Consider the following 23,208-nt stretch of genomic DNA (forward strand, 5'->3'; position numbering starts at 1 on the left):
AACCTGACAGCCGGGCTGGAGGTGCAGCTTCCTGGTGGTCTTGCCTAGCAGACATAAGGGCCTAGGTTCAACCCCCAGGCCTGGTAGGCAAACGAAGATAATCTTGTACTTAATGTTGCCAAACTTGAACCTCTGAAAAGAGTGAAAAGTCAAGCTACAGCTCCTCAATGCAGAGTCTATTTCTGCTTTATTCTTTGCTTTCTCATGTATCAACCCTTCTCTTTTGCTGACTGAATCTTACAGGTCTTCCATGATGGCAGAGATCTTAAAGAACAACTTACCTGTTGGTTACAAATGAAAACCAGAGTAGGCTTGAAGAGAGCTCTATCCACAGAGAGGAAATTTAATGATAGTGGTGACTTCTCTCCAGGCACCCCCAAATTTCTCCATGGCCAACCTGTGTGTCTTCAGTGGATGGTCTCAGCTATCAGTTATTTCTGTGGTGTTTGGAGGGAGGAAGAAGATGCTCTGAAGTAACTGGAGGCTTTTAAAGATGGCCTTTTTCCCTTGAAAGATGAAAGATTTAATGAGGTCTGTTTTTAGGAAGAGGGCAGCCAGGCATTTGGAACTGTGAATGTGTTTTACCTGTGTGTGTGTGTGTGTGTGTGTGTCTGTCTGTCTGTCTGTCTGTCTGTCTGTCTGTGTCTCTGTCTTCATTTCCTTGAGTATGGTACAGAACTGTGAATGTGTTTTACACGTGTGTGTGTGTGTGTGTCTTAATCCCCCGAGTGAGGCACTGATGGCTGGCTGCTATGGCATCCACACCCCCTCATCTTCGCCTTTTACCACATCCCTTCCTGCTTTGTCTCCTTTCTTCCTCAGTGACCCTGACATTACTCAATTCTGCTCTTGAGCTTCCTGGATCTTCTGCCAGATAAAATGGGTCATTTCTTTAGCCTCCTTTGTTCCTGGGCCACCTTGACCACAATTACCCAGTTCATTTTGCCCCAAGGTTTTATTCTTCTCAATATGACTAGTTATGGGGAAAGGACAGCCTTTGGGGACCCAATTCTGCACAGCCCTTGCTTCTGTTCCTGCAGCACCATCTTCTGAAGATGATGCCTCAGAGGACAAGTGTCTCTTTGTCTGTTCAGATCTTCAGGTGCCTTACTTAGGTCCCCAATCTTCAACCTGGGGCAGATTTGTCTGTCCCCTGCAGGCATTGGTTTGGTTGTGAGGCTGCTACTGACCTCTAGTGTCCGGAGGCTGACATGCAGCAGAGAGCCTCACCCTACAACATCATTTGGGAACTGCTGTTGTCTCACCTTTTTCTTTCTGTGGTATCATTTGCACCTCATCAATTACTAGCTGTTTAAGTCGAGCCCTGAAGCCCTAACAAACTAGGCTTCACGATCTGTTCTCATCACGACAAGCAATGGTGACGTGGGGAGAAATACAGTTCATTCACTGTTACGTTGGGAAGAACATATGCAATCTGGTTGACATGAGTTGACTGATAGCTGAGACCATCCACTGAAGACATCACAGTTGAGAGATATGCATAGCTAAGCATTCCTGGTCAGCATATGGCCTTGGCTGTCACTGCCCAGCCACTGAGAAATCACTGTGTTTCAATTCTGTCCTTCCAAGTTGTCAGTGCTTGTAAAATCTTTCTGGGAGGCGAATCCTCAGGCAGGAACAGGGTTTCAACCTTTCCCCACCATGAGAATCCCGCAGCAAATTCAATTCCTCGGGGTACGCTGTTTCAGGAGGCTGATAGCCAGGGAGGGGCAGAAGTGTCTCTCTGTAGAATACCTTTGAGCTTGCCCAGACAGTTTCACACCTGCATGATCTTTATGCACACACTTTTGGAAATAGCAGCTGTCTTCAGGTAGAGCTAACAGTGAGTTGGGAGCTGTAAGCAATGTTTAATGTCTTTTAAGTAAGAAAACCTTTGCAGGTAAAAACAAAAAGAATAAAAAGCAATGTACAGAAGAAAAGGCTCAAGAAAGGCATCAGTAGAACCAGAATTGTTTTTTCCACCCACCTGTGGGATTCCTGTAATTCATTTATTCAGGGCGTGTTCCTGATCAGCCATGGGGTGCTAGATTCAGTGTCTTAAGACTGATGGTCCAAAGGTACAGGTTTCCTCAGACATTGTCATAACGTCTTATTTTATATCTCATTGCTTCTTGTTGCTGCTCAAAGTCATCCCTCCTCCAGTGTTCTTATCCTTGTATTGTATAGTGATATGTTTAAATGAAATTATGCTAAATCTTTTGTTTTAGATAGTGTTTCACTGTATCTCTGGTTGGCCTAGAACTCCTAGAGATTTACTTGCCTCCTCCTAAGTGCCGGAATTAAATGGATGCACTACCACCATACCTGGCTGCTTTGTTTGTTTGTTTGTTTTTTGAGACACGGCTTTCTGTGTACCCATGGCTGCTCTGGAACTTCCTGTGTGGACCAGGCTGGCCTTGAAGTTTCGGCTTTTCAGCTGCTTCTGCCTCCCAACTGTGTGGACTAAGGAGGAGTGCATTACCTAACCTGACTTTAGAATTCGTTTCCAGATCTAGCAGCATATGAAGATGGCTAATGTGTTAGTCACGGTTGCTATAGGGAATCTTGAAGGGAAGCAGTCTTAGTTGTAATAAATGTCAGAGGTGAAGGCAGAGAGCCAACCATTTATGTGGGGGTCCAGGTTGGGGCACCCTACTGTATCCATCCCCTTTCATGCCAGGAAACCCCAGCATGCTGCCACATTTGTTTGTGCCTGGATTGCAGAAACTGAAAGACTTTAGAGTGAGGCTTGTGATGCAAGCTTGTAGTCATTGACACCAGCATGGCCTATATCTAGTGAGATACTGTCCCCATAACATTTATATTCTTGACTGAAATTAATGGGTATGTGGTGGATGAATTGTCATTTATGGGAAAAGAAAGAAACCTACTTTAAGTAATCCTTTAACCAATCCATGTGTTTAAGTAAAATACTAAGAGTTGTTCTGTTTGAAGGCAGCATGAGTTCTGAGATGAAATGATAGTGAATCGATACCAGACCTTTATAGTCTGGAAGTGGCGCCGTGTTCAGGGCCGAGCTCTCTGTTCTTCTCCTGTTGGCCGCCTGCCCCTCCGACCTCCGGTCACCTTCATGCTCAGATTTCTGCCATGGTAGACCCAACCAATCCTGTCCTCCCAGGCTCACTGAAGGCAACTCAGCAAGTCTGACACACTTCAGATCACAATATTTTTAAAGATTATTGTCATAGAGATGTAAAATGTTGCCACTTAACTGAAAATCAGTGGCTTTCCCTTCCTTCTCTTTAAATTTTATGTGTCTTGAAGATGTACTGGGCTGTGTGTGATGGCTGTAATACCCTTGGGCATATTTTTAAAGAAAGTTGAGGTTTTTCTAAAAAACGCCCTCATGCGTGACCTGCACTGTTCTTCATGTCAGAAACTGTGTATTCTCCCACACAGTGTCTCTGCTGCACCTTGGCTAAATGAGGCATCCGTAAAATGGTCTGGGATTGTCTATGCTACTGAAGTCCAGTTTCCAGATTTGAAACTGTTTGCAGGAGGCGCACTGCTGCTTCTCGGTGATGGCCTAGTCGTGCAACTGTACAGCAAGACGAAGCGTGTAAAACTGTGCAGTGGTGCCGTGTGGCCTGTCACCTCCCTCCTCTATCCTGAGATGGTTCAGCTGTCATCCATGTCCCCAGCTGGCTGTTGGGCAGTATGTAGCTTCCTGGCTCTCCCCAGCCTGTGCTTCTGATTACCCTGCTGCAGGAGGGACTTTGTAAGTGAGCCATATACCCTGGCCATGCCTCCACTGGGGCCACACCAGGGGATCTCCCTGGTTGGTACTGAAGATGGAGGGATGATGTTTCATTAGACAGTTAAGGAAGTAGCTAAACTACCAGTAACCCAAGGCAGGCAGTGATGCCCAGTGTCTGTCACCTGGATTCAATCCTTCAGATGCTGACTTCCAGCCATAGACACACAAAGCTTCCGTGGAGAAAGAATTAGTCCTGGCTCTCTGCCCCGCCCTGCCCTGCCCTGCATGTTGGTATTTCTCTAAGGCAAACTGTATGGAGCATGCAAGTGTGTAGCATAAGAAAGACCCTCGAGTTTTAGTCCGGTCTGACTGTAGATAAACTCTGCAACCTTGAGTAGAAATCACTGTTCTCATTAGACGTTGATTTAATTTTGCTTGTTTGCTTCTATGGAACATGAATAACAATGATTGTAGTGAAAGCGTGCTTAGGCAGGAGTCTGAGCTGTCACCTGGGGATGGGGCATTAGGGGACCTGTAGGTATGGAGGGGGTCAGATAAGGATGGGGGTTTGGCTTAAACTGACTTAGTAGGTTTGTTTGCTCAAACTGGATTTTACAAAGAAGTAGGAAGATGGCCTGAGAGAAGGTTTAGGGGCCTGACTAACACTTGATCAAGCAGAGAATCTCTTGTCAGTTTGCCCCCACGGTGGCTGGTGTGGGAAACTGAATAGGCACTAGTCATATTGTCATTTAAAATAGGTTCCCATTGGATTTTAGGAAAAGAACATTAAAGTCCAAGAACAAAGTTTGTTGGAGTGTTCGTAGCAGTCTCATTTCTTATCTTTTGTGATTTGCATGAGAAAGTGATGTGTTCTCCTCTAAGCTAGATCGTCCCTCCATACTGTGTACACGAGTGAGCATAGGGAAGACAGGCTCACACCTAGGAATTGATTTAAGGCAAAACATACGTTCACGACTGGAGAAAAGAGTCCCGACGTCCTCACCCCAGGTTTGGTTTGGTAGTATTGCTATGGCTCCCTGATGCAGGGGTTCAGGTATTATTGCCTTCTGTTTCTCAGTTTTGTTTTTAGGTCAGTGACTTGGGGCACCTCCTTTCGTATTAGACTGTCTGGGTTCAGAAACCCCAACCGTATCCTGCGACGGTGTGTGACTCGGTTGGCTGCACAGCCTTTGCAAGCCTCTTTCCTCATCTCTAAGTGGTGATAGAAATCCCCATGCAGTCACTGAAGTGCAGCATGTAAATGACTGACTGACTGTGGACCTCTTAGCTCAGGTTCAGAGGAAGCTCCTGCTGGACCAGCTTCGGCCAGTGGTCTATTTAAGAGATAAGCGATGACTGCACAGTTCAGTTGTGATTTGAGCATCTCTACTTGGTACTTCTACTGCATCTGTTCTTTTGCCCCAGGTGAGGATCTTAATCTGTTCCTTTAAAGTTTAATACCAGTGATTTGCTGCCCCCTGCAGGTCAACGTGAGAAAAGCAGACCAAGTCCTTGCTGGCTGACTTTCTCTAGTCATCTTGGTGGTCCTGAAGCCAAGTATGGCATTGCCAAAGTCTGTTGTTGTTTCTGAGACGTTTATCTTTCTAGGTGGCTTAATGAACTATTTCAGTATTCCTTGTCTGAAAGGAAGCTATATGTATTTTGGGGCTATATGTATTTCAGATTTTTCATTTTCTGTCATTGTTTGGATTAGGGGATATTTATATGGACTTTACTGGTTGAAAATGCCTGATTCAAAAATCCAGAAGCTAAAATCCTGACAAATTATAATGTTTTTCAGATCAAGTATTCCCACCCTTTGTCAGCACCATCTTAGATTATTTTTGGAGTTGAAGGTCCCGTGCATTAGCGATTTGATACTGCCTTTGTCCCCTAGGCTTGCACAGTTATGTCTGTTTAAAAGCATGGAAGGGCTTTTGCTGCAGAAGGCAGAGCTTAGCACTTGAATTCTGTTGACCCTCTTTGGTCAGAGTCCTTTTGTCATCAGGAACTTAGTCCTGAGCCGCACAGTAAGTTCAAGCCCCCTGCTTAGCTCTGTGTCTCGCTGGCTGGTGGGGGCTCACATGCTTGGAGTCTTGCATCCGCAGTCCCTTTGTCAGACAGTCTGACATGGAGGATGAGTGCAGGAGCACATGCAGGCTTTGCTCCCGACAGTATGTGACACAGGAGCACCCTGCTTCACAGTGACCCGTGAAGTTTGGGTGCCCCCCGTGACTGGATGCTGACCTAAGGGCTGAGCTGAATTTCTAAAACAAGGAGGTGCCAAAAGATTTAAAAGTAACGATCAGATTTCCTCCATGGAGATAGTCCTTGAGCAGTCCTCAGTGGGGACTCCAAGATATCTTAGCACTCATCTTAGATACTGTTCTGTTGCTGTGGAGAGACATTATGGCTAAGGCAACTCTTTAAAGAAAGCGTTTAGTCGGGGCTTGCTTACGGGTTCATGTCCAGCAGAGAGGCATGGTGTTAGAGCAGCACTGAGAGCTTTGACATCCTCATCTGCAGGCAGCGTGCAGTGGACAGCAGGCAGCACAGGAAAGCTCACACCCAGTGACATACCTCCAGCCAGCCAATGTAACCAATCTTCCCCAAAGAGTTCCACAAACGGGGGCCGAGTGTTCAGGCGTATGAGCCTATTACAGGGACCATTCCCACTGCAGCCACCCCTTGCACTCCCTGTCCCCCATGGGCTTGTAGTCATAGCATAATAGAAAATGTATCCAGTCCGACCTCAAAAGTCCCATAGTCTTTCACAGTCTCAACAGTGTTTACAACCAACTCTTTAACCCCCGTAAAATAAAAACCAAAAAGCAGATCATGTACTTTGAGGATATGATGGGACTGAGTATACATTGCCATTCCAGGGATGGGGAGGGGTAGAGTGTGGTGAGGAAAGCCCTGAACCAAAGCAAGACCAAAACCCAGCGCAGCAAATTCTGAATCCCACAACGCCGTCTGATTTTTAAAAAAGGTTATTAGTTGGCTCTTCCCTCCCAGCTTGGCTGACTGCAGCACACTCCACACACCGTTTTCAGCTCTCCTTGGCAGGTATCCCGCAGCTCTGGCCTCTCTAAGGCAAACTGGGCTTCCCCTTCAAGCTTGTCCCGGGACGCCCGTGCCATGTGCCGGGGCTCTTTGGCTTCCCCTCCCCTTCACTGTGTCTACCAGGTATTGCCTCTGCTTCTGAAAGCCTCGAGCTCTGTCTGTTGGTACAGTGTGAACGAACTTATTTGTATCACTTCTGCTCTGTTAATAATTCTTTCACATCTTGTGCGTGGGCCACTGTTTTGGTACTGCCGTGTTAGTGATTACGATAATTATTAATTACCTCTAAAAGTTAGTACACAGTAAAGCCCGAGTCGAGTGCTTCTGGAATGTGCGCACAGCTACACATGGCTCTCGTGGCTTCATGTGCTTCCCTTACATGTATCGTGGTGCCGGCCCGGCAGTGCGCTCTCTTCCCGCCCACACACATGTCCTTCGCCTGCTGTGTGCCATCGTCATGCTGGGAGAGGCACCACGTTACTGATTCAGTCACGTGAGTGTGGTGGGATGACGGACTTACAGGCAGAGGGAGCCTTCCCTGGTCCTTGATGGCAGCAGAATCTGTGACCTGGGAATGCTGGGAATGAGCGTGTAGACTGGGCAGGGTGAGTCACTAGCGTAAAGTCTAAGAAGGCGCCAGAAATTCAGTAATCAAATCATGTGTCAATACAACAAAAGTCAAAATGAGTGCAAACAAGATCCGTGATAACAGTGTGGGGAGTTTGGCCCAGGCAAGCCCAGTGACTGCATCACCCACGCAGAGCCACTTTGGTTCCTGAGACAAGAGGCCTTGTCAGCAGGGCCGATGATGCTTTCTGCTCCAAAGTTTGACATGGTAGGCTGTGTGTGGTGGTGACACAGGCCTTTAATCCCAGCACTCCAGAGGCAGAGGCAGGTAGGGTCGTTGTGAGTTCGAGGCCAGCCTGGTCTACGTAGTGAGTTCCAGAACATCCAAAGCTACACAGACCAAGAAACGGATTCTTGGAATTCACTTTGATTTTAAAAATTAGATTAAAATATGTATTTGTTTTCTCGTTGCTGGTGATAAATACCCAAGAAAAGCAGTGTGAGACGAGAAGGGTGTACCTCAGGTCAGTAGTTGAGAGGTCACGCTTTGGGCTTAGTGTTAGTGTGAGGTGGTGGTCCTAACGGCATCAGGAAGCCCAGAAGACAGAGGCAGGCCAGGCTGTGAACCCCCAACACTTCCTTTGTTGAGGCTCTGTCTTCTCCATGACCTTTCAGAAACAGAGCCATCTGATAGGGCCAAAGGTCCAGACATAAAAGCAATAGACCCCATGTGGCATATCTGACGTTCAAACCTTAGTAAAATAGAATTGAGGGGTTTGGTGGCTTCTTTAGATTTTCTACCTGACGTTTTAGCTGGGGCTTGGGCAGGGAAAGCGGGAAGCTGAAGACAGTTGCCACACTGGCACTCTCTTGAAATGTGGTCTTCATAGTGGGCCCCGTGGCTCTGTTCAGGTACAGTGGATTTGGAAGTCTCCAATGCTGTTGTCGGTCTTGTCTCTACATAGCAACAGAGCTGTTCTTCAAGGCAGGGCCTTACTGTATACCCCAGGCTGGCTTGGCACTCACAGCCCTCCCATCTCTGCTTCCTGGGCACCGAGATTTCAGGTGGGGGCTGACCTTCCCCATGGCATTGGGTGCTTCTCAAAGCTCATCCCGGTGAGGTACAGTTTTAGTAAAAGCTGTGAGCTTTTGCTGCCACACAGGAAGAAGAAGCAGAACCAGCTTTCATTAGGGCATCTGATTTGCTTCCTGGTTCCTTTATACAGTTGACACTGGGAGCGCATGAGCACAGTCTTCTCTGAGGGCCATGGTCAGGATTTACCATCCTTCATCCATTGTCTGCTGGTTTACTTGTGCAGGCTTGTATTGTTGAGACGTGATCTCCTGTCACCCAGGCTGGTGAACTTGACCTCAGCCGAAGACAGCTGTGACTAGTGACGGTCTCGTCTCTGTCTAAGTGCTGGGATTGTAGGCATGTGTCGTATGTAGTATAAAGGTGGATCATGGTGGGACCCCATTCTTCCGCTCTGCTGTAATTATCCTGCCTGAAGTATTAGTGGAAGCCAAGGGAAGGGCAGTTCTTAGTTCATTTGTTTAGCATGCTACATTGGTGGCTTTTATTAGCTGTCCCGGGTTTTTCTTTCATCTTTCCCTGAGACAGCCATCTCACTGAGCGTACATATACACAGAAAGTGGATAGCTGTAACCTCAATGACTTTGTTCTGGTTGGGACAGCCGAGCGGCTACAGAGGGATTTAGTTTTTCACATTTGACATGTTTTTTTTTTTTTCCTCCTTAACACTAAAGGTCTGCTGAAGACAGAGCCAGTGGCTGAGGAAGGAGAGGATGCTGTTGCCATGCTCAGTGCCCCAGAGACACTCACAGAGGAGGAGCAAGAGGAGCTGAGACGGGAACTTACTAAGGTGAGGGACGTTGTGGACCTTGTGCTTTGCCTTGTGGGTCTGCAGAGCACCTGGTAATAGCTTATGGCAGAAGACTCACAGTGAGAGAAAGCAGCGTGAGCTTGCACAGTCCAGAGTCTCAAAAGGGCAGAGGAGACAAAGTGATCCCAGTTGGCTTTCATGTGACAGAATGTGTGGGTTGGGTGGGCATGGGAGTCAGGGGTGCATCAGACTGCGGATGCACGGGCTCACCAGCCTTGTTTGAGAGCTGCACTGTCAGACCCCGGATGCACGGGCTCACCAGCCTTGTCTGAGAGCCACACTGTCAGACCCCGGATGCACGGGCTCACCAGCCTTGTCTGAGAGCCACACTGTCAGACCCCGGATGCACAGGCTCACCAGCCTCGTCCTTTGCTGCATTATGGGCTAGGCCAGCCTCCTCCCTTCTTTCCTTTCTTCTTTGTTCCAGGCTTCAGCCTGATTTCTGGAGACATTTCAGCTGCCCCCTTTCCTAGCTTCCTCTGTAAGATCTTAGAATGGTGTCTCATACTGGACAGTTCAGCGACACGCAGCATAGTCAGGGTCTTGGTGTCATTCGGGATCTGAACATCGTTCCCCTGTTCCAAGGAGCCCTGCACTGGCTGAGAAGCCACTTCCACTCCCCTCCCGGCTGGCTTTTTTCTCTGATGAATTTGTCCGTGCTCTGGACGTTTCGCATACAGTGCATAGCCTTGGTGTTTTGGCTTCTCTCATCAGTGAATGTAGTACCCTTTTCTGTTGGATCACCTGCCAGGAGCTGCAGTCTGTTGTGTATATCCCCCACACTGTGTTTGGATTTTCATATGTCCACCAACGGCCATTTATGCTATTGACAGCTGTGGACACTGAACCAGCCACATTTATGTACAAATGATCTTTTAAATTCAGTTGTTTTAGATATATGCTTAGAAGTAAATTTATTTTACCATATAGTTATTCTATATTGAATTTAACATTTTTTTATATTTGCGTGCGTGCGTACGTGCGTGCGTGCGTGCGTGTGTGTGTGTGTGTGTGTGTGTGTGTGTGTGCGCACACACATATGGAGGTCAGAGGACAACTTTTGCAGGAGTCACTTCCCCTTCCACCAAATGGAGTCCAGAGATGCTACTCAGACTTGGTGGCATGTTTAACTTTCCCCCCAATATAATATTTTTATTGATTCTTTGGGGACTTCACATCATACACCCCATCGCATTTGCTTCCCAGTCCCTCCCTGTTAATCTCACGGCCCCACCCTTGTGACCTCCCTCAGCTAAAAAACTCCATGTTGTGTTGTTTGTATATTCAGTGGAGCACGGTCAGACTCCCTGTGGCCTGCCCTCAGAGCTGAGTCCTTCCCCTCATCCCTGCCGGAAGCGCTTCAGCAGACTGTCACAGCTTTCAAGATTCTCTTCAATGGTTCTCTGTCTAGGCTGTTACTATTTTTGAGGGTGGGGTTGGTGAGTGGGGTGGGGTGGGGTGGGATGGAGGTAGGGGTTGCCACAGAATTCTTCCATGTCCCTCTTACTCAACTGTCATCTGCAGTCATCTCTATCATTGGCAAATGTTCTTCGGGAGCCTGGATCATGGCATTAGCACAGAGCACAAAGAGTGCTTCCAGTTGCAGTAGGGTCACGGACCCAGACAAGACCCTCTGATGCAGCTGGGATCATGGACCCAGACATGGCCCTCAGGGGCATCAGACTTGGCTGGTCTGAGCCTCTACTAGGCAGCTGGACTTGTCTGAGCATCTCATGGTAGTCTTCACTGCTTCTGTGTGCTTGGGGAGAGGGGGGCCTAGTGAATCTGCTCAGTTTCAGGGACTTCTGAGGCTGTTTGGAGTTGTTCATTTCCTGTGAGGTAGGATGGAAAGTTTTACCCTTTCTTAGAGCATCCTGTTGTTCTACCTTCCCCTTTAACATTCAGTATTTTAAGGAGCTTCCCTCCAAGGTTTTAATTTAGGAAGGAAACTGCTTACACTAGGCCATCTTTTTGATTACTTATTTGACTTACTGTGATATGCCCATGTTTTCTCTCCGTTGTGGTGTGGAGCAGAACTTAACAGCTGAACGATGTTCTATCTTATGGCCGAAGTTTGCTCATTCTTCAGTGATGGACATTTAGATTGATCTCCCTTGGAAGCTGCTGTGGACAGGCCTCCCGTGAGCCTGTGTATGTACATTTGTCTGGGGACACAGGTTTTCTGTTCTGTTAAGTTTCCACCAGACGCTGTAGCTGTCTTCCGAGGAGCTGCCACACTGTATCAGCATGTGAGGAGTCAGTTCTCCTGGTCCTGGCCACTGGGTAATGTCTGTGTTTTATCGTGTTCCTAAAGTGGCTATAGGGTGGCTTTTTCATTGACAGTCTCCCGTCACTAGTGGATGATGCCGGTCACCCTTCCATTTGCTCCTGTCATTTTTATATTTTCTGTGCGCATTGTCTAATTCCTTTGCCCATTTAACAATTCCATCCTTTGCCTCTTTATGATGGAGTTGTAAGTTTCTTCGTCTGTATTGGGTACAACAAGATATGTTTAGCATAGGCTTCGAGGATATTCCTCTAGGTCGTTGGTTTCTTTCTATCTCACCGTGAAGCACAGCAGTTATTTTCAGAGGGTGGGCGGGTTTCAGATAAGGTGTCCTGTAGCCCAGCCTGGCCTGAACTCACAGTCACAGTGGCTTCAAGTCCTGATACTCTGTGCCAGACTTCAGTTTTTAGTGTTCAGTTTTCAATTTTGATAAGCTCTGCTTCCCCGCTCTGGTTACTTGTACTGTAGGTGTTATATCTTTTTGTTTTGTTTTGTTTTAAAGCCTAACTGAGGTTTCTGAGGTTTTGAAGATTTGACTTCATGTTTTACTCTTAGCATCATACAGGTTAGCAATTATATACAACTTCCTGAGCCACTTGAGAGGGGTGTGTTTGTGTGTGCGTGTGTGTGGCGAGTTAAGGGCTTCCCTTTATTCTTTTGCATATGGAAACTAATTATCTGAGTTGTATTCGTTGGGACAAAAATCCCTGTTCTTTCCCCACCAAGGTCTCTTGACACATTTGCCAAAGGCATTTTATTTTTGATTCTGAATTCTGTCCCATTAGGGTGTCTGCGTGCGTTCGTGTGTGCTCGCATGCGTGTGTTTATCCTTCGTCCTTAGCACCATGGCTTTCCTTACTGCACCCTCACAGCAACTTCCTCACTCTTCTTTACATCTCTTACATTCGCCTACACTCTCAGGGTCTGTGCCCTTCCCTCACCCACCCTGTTGGAAGAAGCGACTAAAGCTGCCAGGTGTGCTGTAGCAGCAGACACCAACCACCAAAAGCAAGGCACAGGGACACTGCGTGTGCCTTGTTGGGAAGGGCTGAGGTGGCAGGCCGTGCCATGAATTTGGGGTGTGGTAAAGACAGGCATTCACCCCTGCTGCAGAAGTGCTGTCTGGAAACCTGGGCGAGGCTCTGGCTCGCCATCATTGCTGCTGACTCGGGGTGAATTGTACGGCTTCCTGAGTTTGGACTCTATTCATTCTTAAGCTGTTGCTCTTTCCTTCTCATGGTCTACTCTTAAGTGTATCTGAGCAACCTACCCAGTCAGGTCCAAGATTTGAGCCCAGAGGAGCGCTCCTTTATTTTGTACTCACTTGCCCTTTAATGCCATCTCAGTGCTGGTGTACTTCTCCTGTTTGTTCTCCCTCCTTCCGCCTCTCCCTCCTGTTCTCAGTAGATTCTATTAGTCTTCTCGCCATTGTTGAACAGCATATCACTTGAGTTTAGGAGATGTACTTTCTGGTTGAAACTGACTCAGCAGAGCCGTTCGTTGTTTTCCTAAATCCCCTTGGCTTTGGAATCTCCTTTGGGTTTAGGCACCTACCACGCATGTCACATGATCTCACTCACACCCAGGTGCTTCTGCCTCCAAATCGTTTCAGCTTCTCACTTCCTTATCTTGCCTTTCAAAGGCTCCTAGAAGAGAGTCTGCTAAGTCCAGCTCCTCTTTCATCAGGCACATCACTAACCCTGAGCCGTGGGATGCCTATTCTAGAGTTGGGGATTCATGTAGTGCAAGGCCCTTTAATAGATGTTGCTTAGTCCATATGGCCATGGTTTTGATGGATTCACTATGAAATCTTATGAAATACACAAGAAGATTGGTTGTACATGTTTAGTGGGAGACAGCGATTACTTGATGTAGTGTATAACAGCAGCTTTTGTAGGAAGTCCAGTGGAAGAGAAAGCATCTGGTAGGAAAGAGGTCAGCACAGTGGTGTTCTGGTGACTTGAGTATTTTCTTCCATGTAGAAGGGAGAAGCACCGAAGCTTCTGAGGTAACAGAGCAGGACAACCAGCAACATACAGAGTAGCTCTGCTGGAGAAAGCATTATGTACTCTGCTTACTAGACAACTGTGTTTATAAAGAGACAGCTAAATTAATAAAATAAGTGTAGCCATGTGTGCTGGTACACAGCTTTAATACTAGGACTGCAGAGTTAGAGGCAGAGGCAGGTGGATCTCTCTCAATTTGAGGCCAACCTGGTCTACATAGAGAGTTCCAGCCAGCCAAGATGCATAGTGAGACTCTTGTCTCAAATGAACAAACCTACCGCCCCCAGAAGTAGCGATAGCATCAGCCCATGGCTTGCTTTGATGTCCTTAACAGTTTACAGAAGAGCTCTTGCTGTGTTTCCTCCTCAACCCCGTGATCTACAGGTGGAAGAAGAAATCCAGACTCTGTCCCAAGTGTTGGCTGCAAAAGAGAAGCATCTTGCGGAGATCAAGCGGAAACTTGGGATCACCTCGCTTCAGGAATTCAAGCAGAATATCGCCAAAGGGTGGCAAGATGTGACAGCAACCAACGCGTATGTTCCCTGGATTGTGCACATTCCAGACCGTGTCAAGGGCTGCTTTGCTCCTTTTCTCTGGGGAGAGGAAGAGGAGTGCAGTGAGGATGTTTCCATGGTTTTCTTTGGATCACACAGCCTTTTCTTTCCAGTTCTTTCAGAGTACCTGATTCCTTTCTAATTTTGGTTTTCCAGAACATTTTAAGGAATAGAATCTCATGTACAGGTTGAGGGAACTGTATTCAAGTTTCAGGAATGTTGGATAATAGTTTTCCCTTCCTGCGTTGTTGTCTTCTCCTCCTTCTCCTCCTCCTTCTTCCTTAGGTTTTAGTTCCACACCATCAGAAAATGTTAAATGGGAAGTTTTAGAGATAAAATGAGTAAATTTTAAATTGCATGCTGTTTTGTGTAACATGACTAAAGCTCTTGCCATCTTGTGTACAGCTTGGGACATACATGACTCATCTCTTCTCCAGTGTATCCATGCTGTATACTTCACCCGTCTTAGGGTTTTCATTGCACTGAAGAGACAGACACTGTGACCACAGCAACTCTTAAAAAGGACAACATTTAATCAGTGCTAGCTTACAGCCATCATTGCGGGAAACATGGTAGTGTGCTGGAGAAGGAGCCGAGAGGTCTACATCTTGATCCACAGGCAGCAGAAATGAAAATGACCCTAGGCCTAGTTTGAGCATCTGAGATCTTAAAGCTGGATCCTACTTCCTCCAATAAGACCACACCTCCTCATAGTGCCACTCCCTACCACAAGGCATTTAAACACATGAGCCTGTGGGGGAGCCATTCCTATTCAAACCACCATATCACCTGGCCCTTAGTTACTTAGCGGTCATGTAAGGGAAGATGTAGTGTTGATGAGCAAGGCCACAGGTTTGAGTCCCAGTACAGGAGGAAGGAGGATGAAGAGGTGGTCAGGATCAAGTACTGTCAAGTGGGACACGGATGGCCTCACTGCACTGTTGTCTCCTAACTTTGCCAAGTCACAAGCTAGATCAAACACAAAAGGCAGACATACCGCTAGAAGCCTGCTCCTCCCTCACCAGCACAGTATTGATGCTGGATCATAATCTCTGTGATCACAAAAGGAAAAAACTAAGGGACTGGCCTCCACTCTTAGCACAGAGGAGACACTGTGGTAGAAGAATCTTGGGCTATTAGAGCAAAGGAAAAAGTGACCATCTCCGCACATGGCCAGAGCCGAGTTCAAATCCTGATCCTCCATTCTGAGTGACTGTAATCTGCAGATGTCACTTACCTTACCTGTTCCTTATTTGGGGTTATCTCATCACCCAGGCTGCTGGGTTACCCTGAGAACTAATAACACTGCCTGCAGAGTGGAAAACCCGATATAGGCCCCTCCATATACTGATACTGACAGAACTGATAGTTCTGAGATCACCAGTGGATGCCAACAGTCACAGCTCACCCTGAACCCAACCAACGCCATGTCTTCTCTTACATGATGACGTCCTATCACTGAGCTGCGTCCCTAGGACACGTGTTCATGTTTTTGTTTAATTTTCCTCATGTTGGCAGAGGAGAACATACAAGGAACTAATCTCTGGCTCTGTTAACCAGGAGCACTGCTTGTTCCCAGTGTTTGATCTAGATGTAGAAAGAAAGAAAACAAAACAAACACAGACACAACAAAAAAATCTTCTGTCCGCAAAAACAATGCCCAGCACCGATTTCTGCAGCAGAGAGGGTTGTCCCTTCCGATAGATTCCACATTTCTGTTTGGTTGATATGAAGTGGAATGATTATTTTTATTTTAGTATTACAGTAAATATCATACTATAATCGTTTGTGTATTGATATCTTATATATATACATTGAAAGTCAGTCAAGTTCTAGCTCCAGCAAGCTAAATTACATATCATTTGGATACTATAGCATACGTGGGTTATCCTTTTTGCCTCTGACCACTTTCTATGTGGTAACATCACAAAAGCATCTGGGGAATTGGATTTACACTGTGCTCTGTTTGTCTGATGTAGAGAAGGGTGAAAGGGCGGTGAGCTTTCAAACTTTGGCTCACGTTCAGTTTTGTTTCATGATTGGTTTTAACCCGTTGACCCTAAAGTACAGCTCTTCTCTAGAAAGAAAGAAAAGATAGTTTATTCCTGAGCCAGATGTAAGCAACTGTGGCCTGGAAACAGAGACTCGGGTTGCCCTGAAAAATGCATTCTAGTATAGAAGTGACCACACAAGATTTTCCTGGTCTCAGAATGCCTGCAGCATTTTCTGTCTCTAGTCACAAGTTCAGTCCTGTTTCTGTAGAGAATCTTACTCTGTGTCTTTATGTCTGAGCAAGTGTGGCAGGAAGAGGATGGCTTCAGTGCAGTTCCTCAGGGGCCAGCCATCTGCTGTTTCATTTGTTTGTTTTGCTCTTTATTTTTTAAGGCAGGGTCTCTCTCTCTAGCCTGGAGCTCATTGGATTGGCTAGAGTGGCTGGCCAGTGAAGTTGGGGCCCTTTTGTCTGTCTCTCCCAATACTTGGATTACAGGCCAGAGCTACCATGACCAGCTTTCCCTATATGGGTTCTGGGTTCTGGGGGGCTCAAAGTAAGATCCTTGAGCTTGGAAGGCAAGCACTTTATTGACCAACTTGCTTGCCCAGGCCCTGGCCTTACAGATATTTTTAATGTGTGTGAAGCTTTTCTTTTTGGCAGGGGCAGGGACACTTGAGTTTTGCCAGCCCCACCCTAACTGATCAGTCCATTCCTTTCTCTGCCTCTATCCAGAGCACCAGAAAAACACGATGGCGGGACTGTCACTGCCCTGGTGGTTTCAGAGAATGCTAGAAGTTCTTAAAACTGTCCTGTTCTTGAGTTCTTCCACAGCTGAACACTGTACTGGAAAGAATTTACAGAAAAGCCTAGCTGACATTTTTCCCCCTGTTCATTCTTAATTGACTATAGATACAAGAAGACATCGGAAACCCTATCGCAGGCCGGACAGAAGGCCTCTGCTGCGTTTTCATCGGTTGGCTCAGTCATCACCAAAAAGCTGGAAGACGTAAAGTATGCGTGCCTTTTTTCTCTCTCACTGAGTCCTGTGGCAAACCGGACTGTACACTGATTGCTGTCCCTCCCTGCCTTTGGGTCTGGGTGCTGCTGGGTTGTCCTCTGTTACAGAGAGGGAGAGTACTCCTTCAAGGCCTGGAATGCTTGCCTGAATTCCTCAAGGCCTAATGCTCTAACCTCCAAAACGAGCATCGTGTGAGCCCCTTTAAGGGCTGCTGAAAAATTCTGGTTGCAAACTGTTGCATCTCAGTCCTTCTGATCCTGCATACAAGTACGTCTGTGGTTTGTGGGCAGAGCCAGGTACCTTTCTGGAGAGGAGTGCAAGAGCATTGAAGTGCACGCTCAGCTTCGCTGTCTGTGTGTGACATTTGTGTGTCATGGTGTGTTTGGCTCCAAGGTGCTTATGTGAGCACCAGTTCGTACTAACCCATAAGCTTTACTTATGTTCGTGCTCAGGCTCAGGTCTTGATTTTGAGTTTCCTTTTTTTTTTTTAAATTGTGCTTTTGTATTTGAGATTAGTTTGCAGACTTTCTTGTCGTTTTGGTAAAACCACTTCATGGTGCTTTTGTGCTTCTTCCATCTACCCCTGCGGTTAGAATAGAGCTGAGCATAGTCAACATGGCTGACATCGGCTGTACTTGTGTTGGTGTGCACACTTTCTGTTTGTCTCTTTCTATGCCTAGATTGCATGAGTCTGTAAGCTCTATTTGTGGAGAAACATAGGTTTTACAACCAGAATTTTGTTAGTTGAACCAGTTGGTTCTATCAGTACATTATACTGTCTATTAAAATCCATCTCCTCATGCATTATATTTGAGAGCTACATTGTTATAAACTTACTATCATAAGGACACATTTCCTGAGAGGGGGGCACCTGCTGGGTTCTTTTAATGTTGACTGATGCTGTAATGTTCTAGGGGCTGTGTAAACCGTGCAGCCATATGAAAGTAGGTTATTTAATGGTGATAGATCTGTCAGAACTTCCTTTCTGTTTTAATGCTTCCTCTGGCTTCTTACAGATTGCAAGCTTTCTCACATTCATTTAGGTAAGGAGAGTTTGAACCCTTGCTGCTGTCTGGCAGTCGTGCGAGATGAGTGTGCGAGGTTAGATGTGCTGCCTCTGTGGACGCGCCTGTGTGTCCTCTGTGGGATCTTCCTGCAGTCACAGTGGCTTCCGCCTGCGTGCCTTCTAATTCCCATGGAGGGTTTCTTGTATGCCATGTGTAACGAACCACTTGAAGGAAAAATTTGACACCGTGGCCCAAGGGATATGGAAATGACTTTTGAAGTTTTAATAATAATTATTATTATTATCAGTTTTACCATGGCATACAGAATTTCTCCGTTTTCATGTCTGATTGTTTGGTTTTGATGCTTTTGTAAGGATATTGGAATTCTTCACATGGGTCCTATTGTATAATATAATAGACTGCATGTGCACTGTCGTGTATTAGTGCGTCCGTCTTATTAAGGTTACAGTACTCTTTTCGTGTGAGATCTTACCAATGGTTTATTAGCATACTTTACTGTTTTATTATTTCCCCACTAACTTTTCTTTAAACATACAAGGTATGGTTTGTCAATGGGAAAGGGGTATTGAAAAGGTCAAGTCGTACCTGTAGGAGTTCTGGATGCTGAGCCCACCTCTCCCCCCTTGTGCAGACTCTGGTTCTATATGTAGGCATTGGAGAAGACGAGTGGGAGATGCTTAAAGGAACGGTATCTGGATCTCCACCTCTCTTCCGAGTGGTGCACAGCATCATCTTAGGGGACCCTTGCTGTCACTGCTGCCCATCGAGCAGCAGCTACTGTTTTGTTTTTCTCCCCGTCTTGCTTTTCCCGTTGTTTTTCTTCATCTTTTTTAAACTCTTTATTGGCTCTTTGTGAATTTCACATCATGTATCCCGATCCCAGTCAGTCCCCGTGTCTTTGTATCTGCCCTCTGCCCCTGCATCCTCCCCCACTAAAACAAAACACAAAACAAAATCTCGCTATGAAAGCCGAAGTGTGTCCCAGTGTGTCCCACAGCATACCCTTTTGTCCACACTGCTTGTTCATTGCAGTGAGTCATTGGTCTGGGTCACGGCTTCTGCTACATCATCAGTGCTTACCTGAACTCGTCTCAGGCATCTTGTTCTGTGTGTCATCAGATACTGCAGTTTCGGACCTGCAGGACTGGCTCCTTCATGGCTCCAGCAGTTCATAGATGGGGTACATACAGGGTGGTCCAACTCAAGCCCTGAATCTTGTCCCTAGTAGCTGAGTTGATCAGCCCACTGGCTCTCCCTAGTCTGTGCCACTGGGACCTGCTCTCGGGCTTTGCCCAGAAGAGGGCTGGGGACCACTCTCCTGTTCTCATGACCTCAGGGCAAACTCTCTGGCCTGATGCACAGAGGTGTGCTGGTGTGCTGGTGTGGAGGGACATATCTTTCACGCCCACCCCACCCCACCCAAAGGCAGAGCCCGCCACCAGGGCCGGCTCTATTGCTGCCCAGGTGAGGTGCAGACCTGTTCTTTCCAGTACAATAGCCGGTGAGAGGTGGGGCCAGCTCTGCTCAGCCCTTGGACATCAGCATGGTCTCAGGTAGCAGCCCAGACTAGGAATGTCCGTATGCCCTTTGGTGGTTCCCTGGTATGTGGAGATTGGCACAGACCTCTGCCGCCGCATGGCCATGGGTTCAGACATGGTCTTCAGAAGCAGAACTGGCCAGGACTTTGCTGGCCTCAGGTGGCAGCTCACATCAGGCTGTTCCTCAGCACCCTCACGTCTCCAGCTTCTTCACTGCCAATAATCCAGCATGGGCCCCACAAGTCCCTCTCCTGCAGTAGTGACTGTCAGGAAGGTGAAGATCATAGTGCCAGTAGCTATGGCTCATGTGAGTCATGATTGCCATTAGTGTACCAGGCTAACAAGATGGCATTTCACAGCCTTCCCCCAGTCCTGACATTCTTTCTGTCCCCTCTCCCACAATGCTCGGTGAACTTTTAGGGAGTGTTGTCAATGCTTGTCTTTGTTTTACTGACAAATAAACAACGTGTATCAGTATGTAGAAATCAAGTCTCCTGATGAAAACTTGGAAACAGGAAAAAAGATTCTTCTTTAAATTTCGTAATTCTTACAGATCAGAGATTGGCTCAGCTCACTTAATATGGTTCCGTGTTTTCCAACATATTGGTAAAAATCACATCTTTCAGATTATAATGGTCATGGAGACAAATTCTGACCACATTCCTCCAGGAACCACCCAAGGAGATAGGGCTGTTACTGAGCCCTGGCAACCTGACCCCTTCTGGGGGTTGGAGTGGAGAGCTAAGAGGGTGGACTCCAGAGATCCCTTTTACCAACTACTCTGAAGCAGATGGTTAACCCCATTAACAGTTTCTTCCGAACACCTCTTGTGTGACAAACACACACTAGTGATTTGGGATGTAGAAAGAGATGCACTGCTTTTTGCAAATTCAAAGATTAAACATGATAAACTTAATGAGATTTAGATATTCATAATACTTTGTCTAGGTTAGGGAAGAGGGGTGGGAGAGAGACAATGAAGGAGAGAGAGGAGAGATCGTGTGCGGGGTGGGAAGAAGGTATGAGAATCGGTGCTTTGGAGGGCTTGGAAGTAAGAGCTCAGCCAAGCTGGTTTCCTGGTGGGACCAGGTAGTGAACACTGACCCACGAGGCCCCTGGGGTAATCATAGAGCACCCCTAAAAGTAGCGTGTATGTTTCCACGGTTTATTTTTTGCTGTTTTCTAGACAGGCAACACATTTGAGTCATGCTTTTATAATGTGGGGAAATCCTTTACAAGAACATTCTCCTTTTAACCACTGCTACATTGAAACCTGCGCCATGGTCTCAGCATCCGGGGATGATTCATTGTTTCATTTCTTGTTATGTTAGAAATGCTAATCTTTAACTCTTTTAGTGTTTACTTCACGAGGAATTTTCCTTTCAAATGAATGCTTGTGTATACATCTCAATTTTTAAAAATTTGTTTTGGGGCTTATTGGTGCAGTGCCTGGCACTTTTGCTCTTGTATTGGTTAAGTCAGAAGACATTGTGGGAGCCGCGTGGGACTGCTTTCACAGGCGCGCCTGCCCTGTCGCAGGCACATCAGCCGTTGCTCTTTCTCTGCAGTTTTCCTTTCTCTTCCTTGCTCTGTATTATGAGAGATGGAAAGCTTAAATAATAGTATCAGAATCTAGAAAAAAAAGAAAAAGACCAGTTCAGGTTTTTAAAGAGAAAGAGTTATGGAAAGTAAGAGTGAGTATGTGGTTGTGAAGCCTGCAGAGAAATCTAGCCATTTGCTCTACTGTGTGTCCTCCCAGTGTTTGGAGATACCTAGTCGTGAGTCCTGCTTCAAGGGCTACAGATCAAGTTGGGAGCGTTTTCATAGATTTTGCTTTGTAGATGTGATCGGTCCCTATAGTCTGTCTGTTAAGTGGTGACTTTGGCTTTTTGCTGTGGAAGGTTCCATATTGTAGTCAGCTTTGGACAAAAGTGGAGACGATACATCAGTTGAAGAAGCTTTGTATAACTTTGTGTAGAGGAGTCAGAAATGAAAGAACAGCTGCTCCCCCCCAACCCCGGTGCAGCCTTGCCAACCCATGGGAAATTCTACCTGGTTGTGAGTGGAGCTGGGATTAGATAATGGAATGAGGCTGGAGCTGATGTGTATTCCTTGTTCTTCCCCCAAGATGGTTGCAGAGACCTTGACTTCAAAGCTATCTCTAGCAATTAATTTCTTCCTGTTTTAAATGTTTTTTTTAATTGTGAAATATAGCTATAGAAATGTACTCCAATTCAGCCCAGTGATTTTTTTTTTTAATATACAGAATAAGCCTCATTATAAACAGGTCCTTTGCCTTTTCCTCTGTATTGTCTCAGCATACTTAACATGTGCTAGCTTGTGCGCTGCCCCGAGAACCCATCCCCTGGAAGGAAAATAAACCTTTTTACACGAGGGTAGGCATAGTAACTAGATTTGTCTGTGACTTTTAAAACCAGCCTTTTCCCACATATCTCCTCATTTTGTTAATATCATCAAACCATGTGCTAATCCCATGAACACTAAGTGGATTATTTTTGGCCACTCCTCACCTTCTGTGGCCAGAGGCTTCTCCTGAAGTGAGCATTCTAGGGAGGAGTGTTTTTGTTGAAGAACAGAAACTGATGTGCCTTCACTTAGGGCAAAAAGAGAATGTTTGGCATAAATACAAAACTGTTTTGTAGATCAAAGAGTGGGGAGAGACGAGCCCAGCCCCACTCGAACCAGCCGACTACTCAAAGCCTTGGGGACTGAGATGGTGCTGGAAACTTAGGAAATCTGCAAGTTGGCCCTCTTCTTCCCTCCCTGGCTGGCTCTCCCTCCTTCCTAACCCTGCCTGGGCTCCATCTCTCCCCTCCTGGAAACAGACTTTCTCTCGGCTCTTGTGAGCTCTAACCATTTCCCCACAGCCTTTAAGTTGGTGTGGCTTTCCAGCTCGGAGATCCACCCCGATGGCCACTTCCTGTCTGATTTCAGGCTGTTGATCTTGTCACAACTACCACATTCCATACAGTGCCAACAGTGCAGACTGACGGTGGGCTAGAAGTGGTGGGTGATGTCCATTGATCTGTCATAGGAGTTAGGGTCATAGGTGTCTTGTGAGTGTGTAGCTCTTCTGGGCTTCTTTTTTTTTTTTTGTTGTTGTTGTTTTTTGTTTTTTGTTTTTTATTTTTTATTTTTTTGCCAGAAGGGCCCAAGGTGGATTCAAGTTCTGTTAAGAATTTCGAAGGATTGCTTTTCATTAACCTATGGCCTCCAATTGTGGGAACAGTATGCTTTACAAGATCAGCTAGAAGAACAGTTAACTTCTTCTTCTAGTGCAGGCACAGCACGCACCTCTTCTGTAGGGTGGAGTGCGTACTCTGGGACATAAGAGAGCACTGTACCAAGGTGTCCTGACTTTTACTACAGTTTTCCTAGTCTGCTGCACATCAGGATCATAAGCTGCGTAGTAATATCCAGGTAGATTTGATGACCTAACACGTCGCCATCTGTAAAAACAGTCATCGATGAAACTCAGTAGTAAACACACAAACTCTTAAATGTCATT

General features: G+C 46.4%; 1 protein-coding gene across 9 annotated transcripts in view; it reads left to right on the plus strand.

The window, feature by feature from the left end:
- Tpd52 (tumor protein D52) overlaps positions 1-23,208 on the plus strand; it is a gene marked incomplete at its 5' end in the record, with an annotated part of 81,286 nt that overhangs the window by 51,960 nt on the left and 6,118 nt on the right. For 6 of the 9 annotated variants that reach the window (NM_001429762.1, NM_001429763.1, NM_001401808.2 and 3 more), the window contains 3 exon segments: positions 9,119-9,234; positions 13,933-14,081; positions 17,005-17,106. In NM_001429762.1, the coding sequence (NP_001416691.1) occupies positions 9,119-9,234; positions 13,933-14,081; positions 17,005-17,106 (367 nt within the window). 9 annotated transcript variants of the gene reach the window in all.

This window comes from Rattus norvegicus, chromosome 2, assembly GCF_021556685.1.
Source record: "Rattus norvegicus strain SHRSP/BbbUtx chromosome 2, alternate assembly SHRSP_T2T, whole genome shotgun sequence".
Taxonomy (NCBI): domain Eukaryota; kingdom Metazoa; phylum Chordata; class Mammalia; order Rodentia; family Muridae; genus Rattus; species Rattus norvegicus.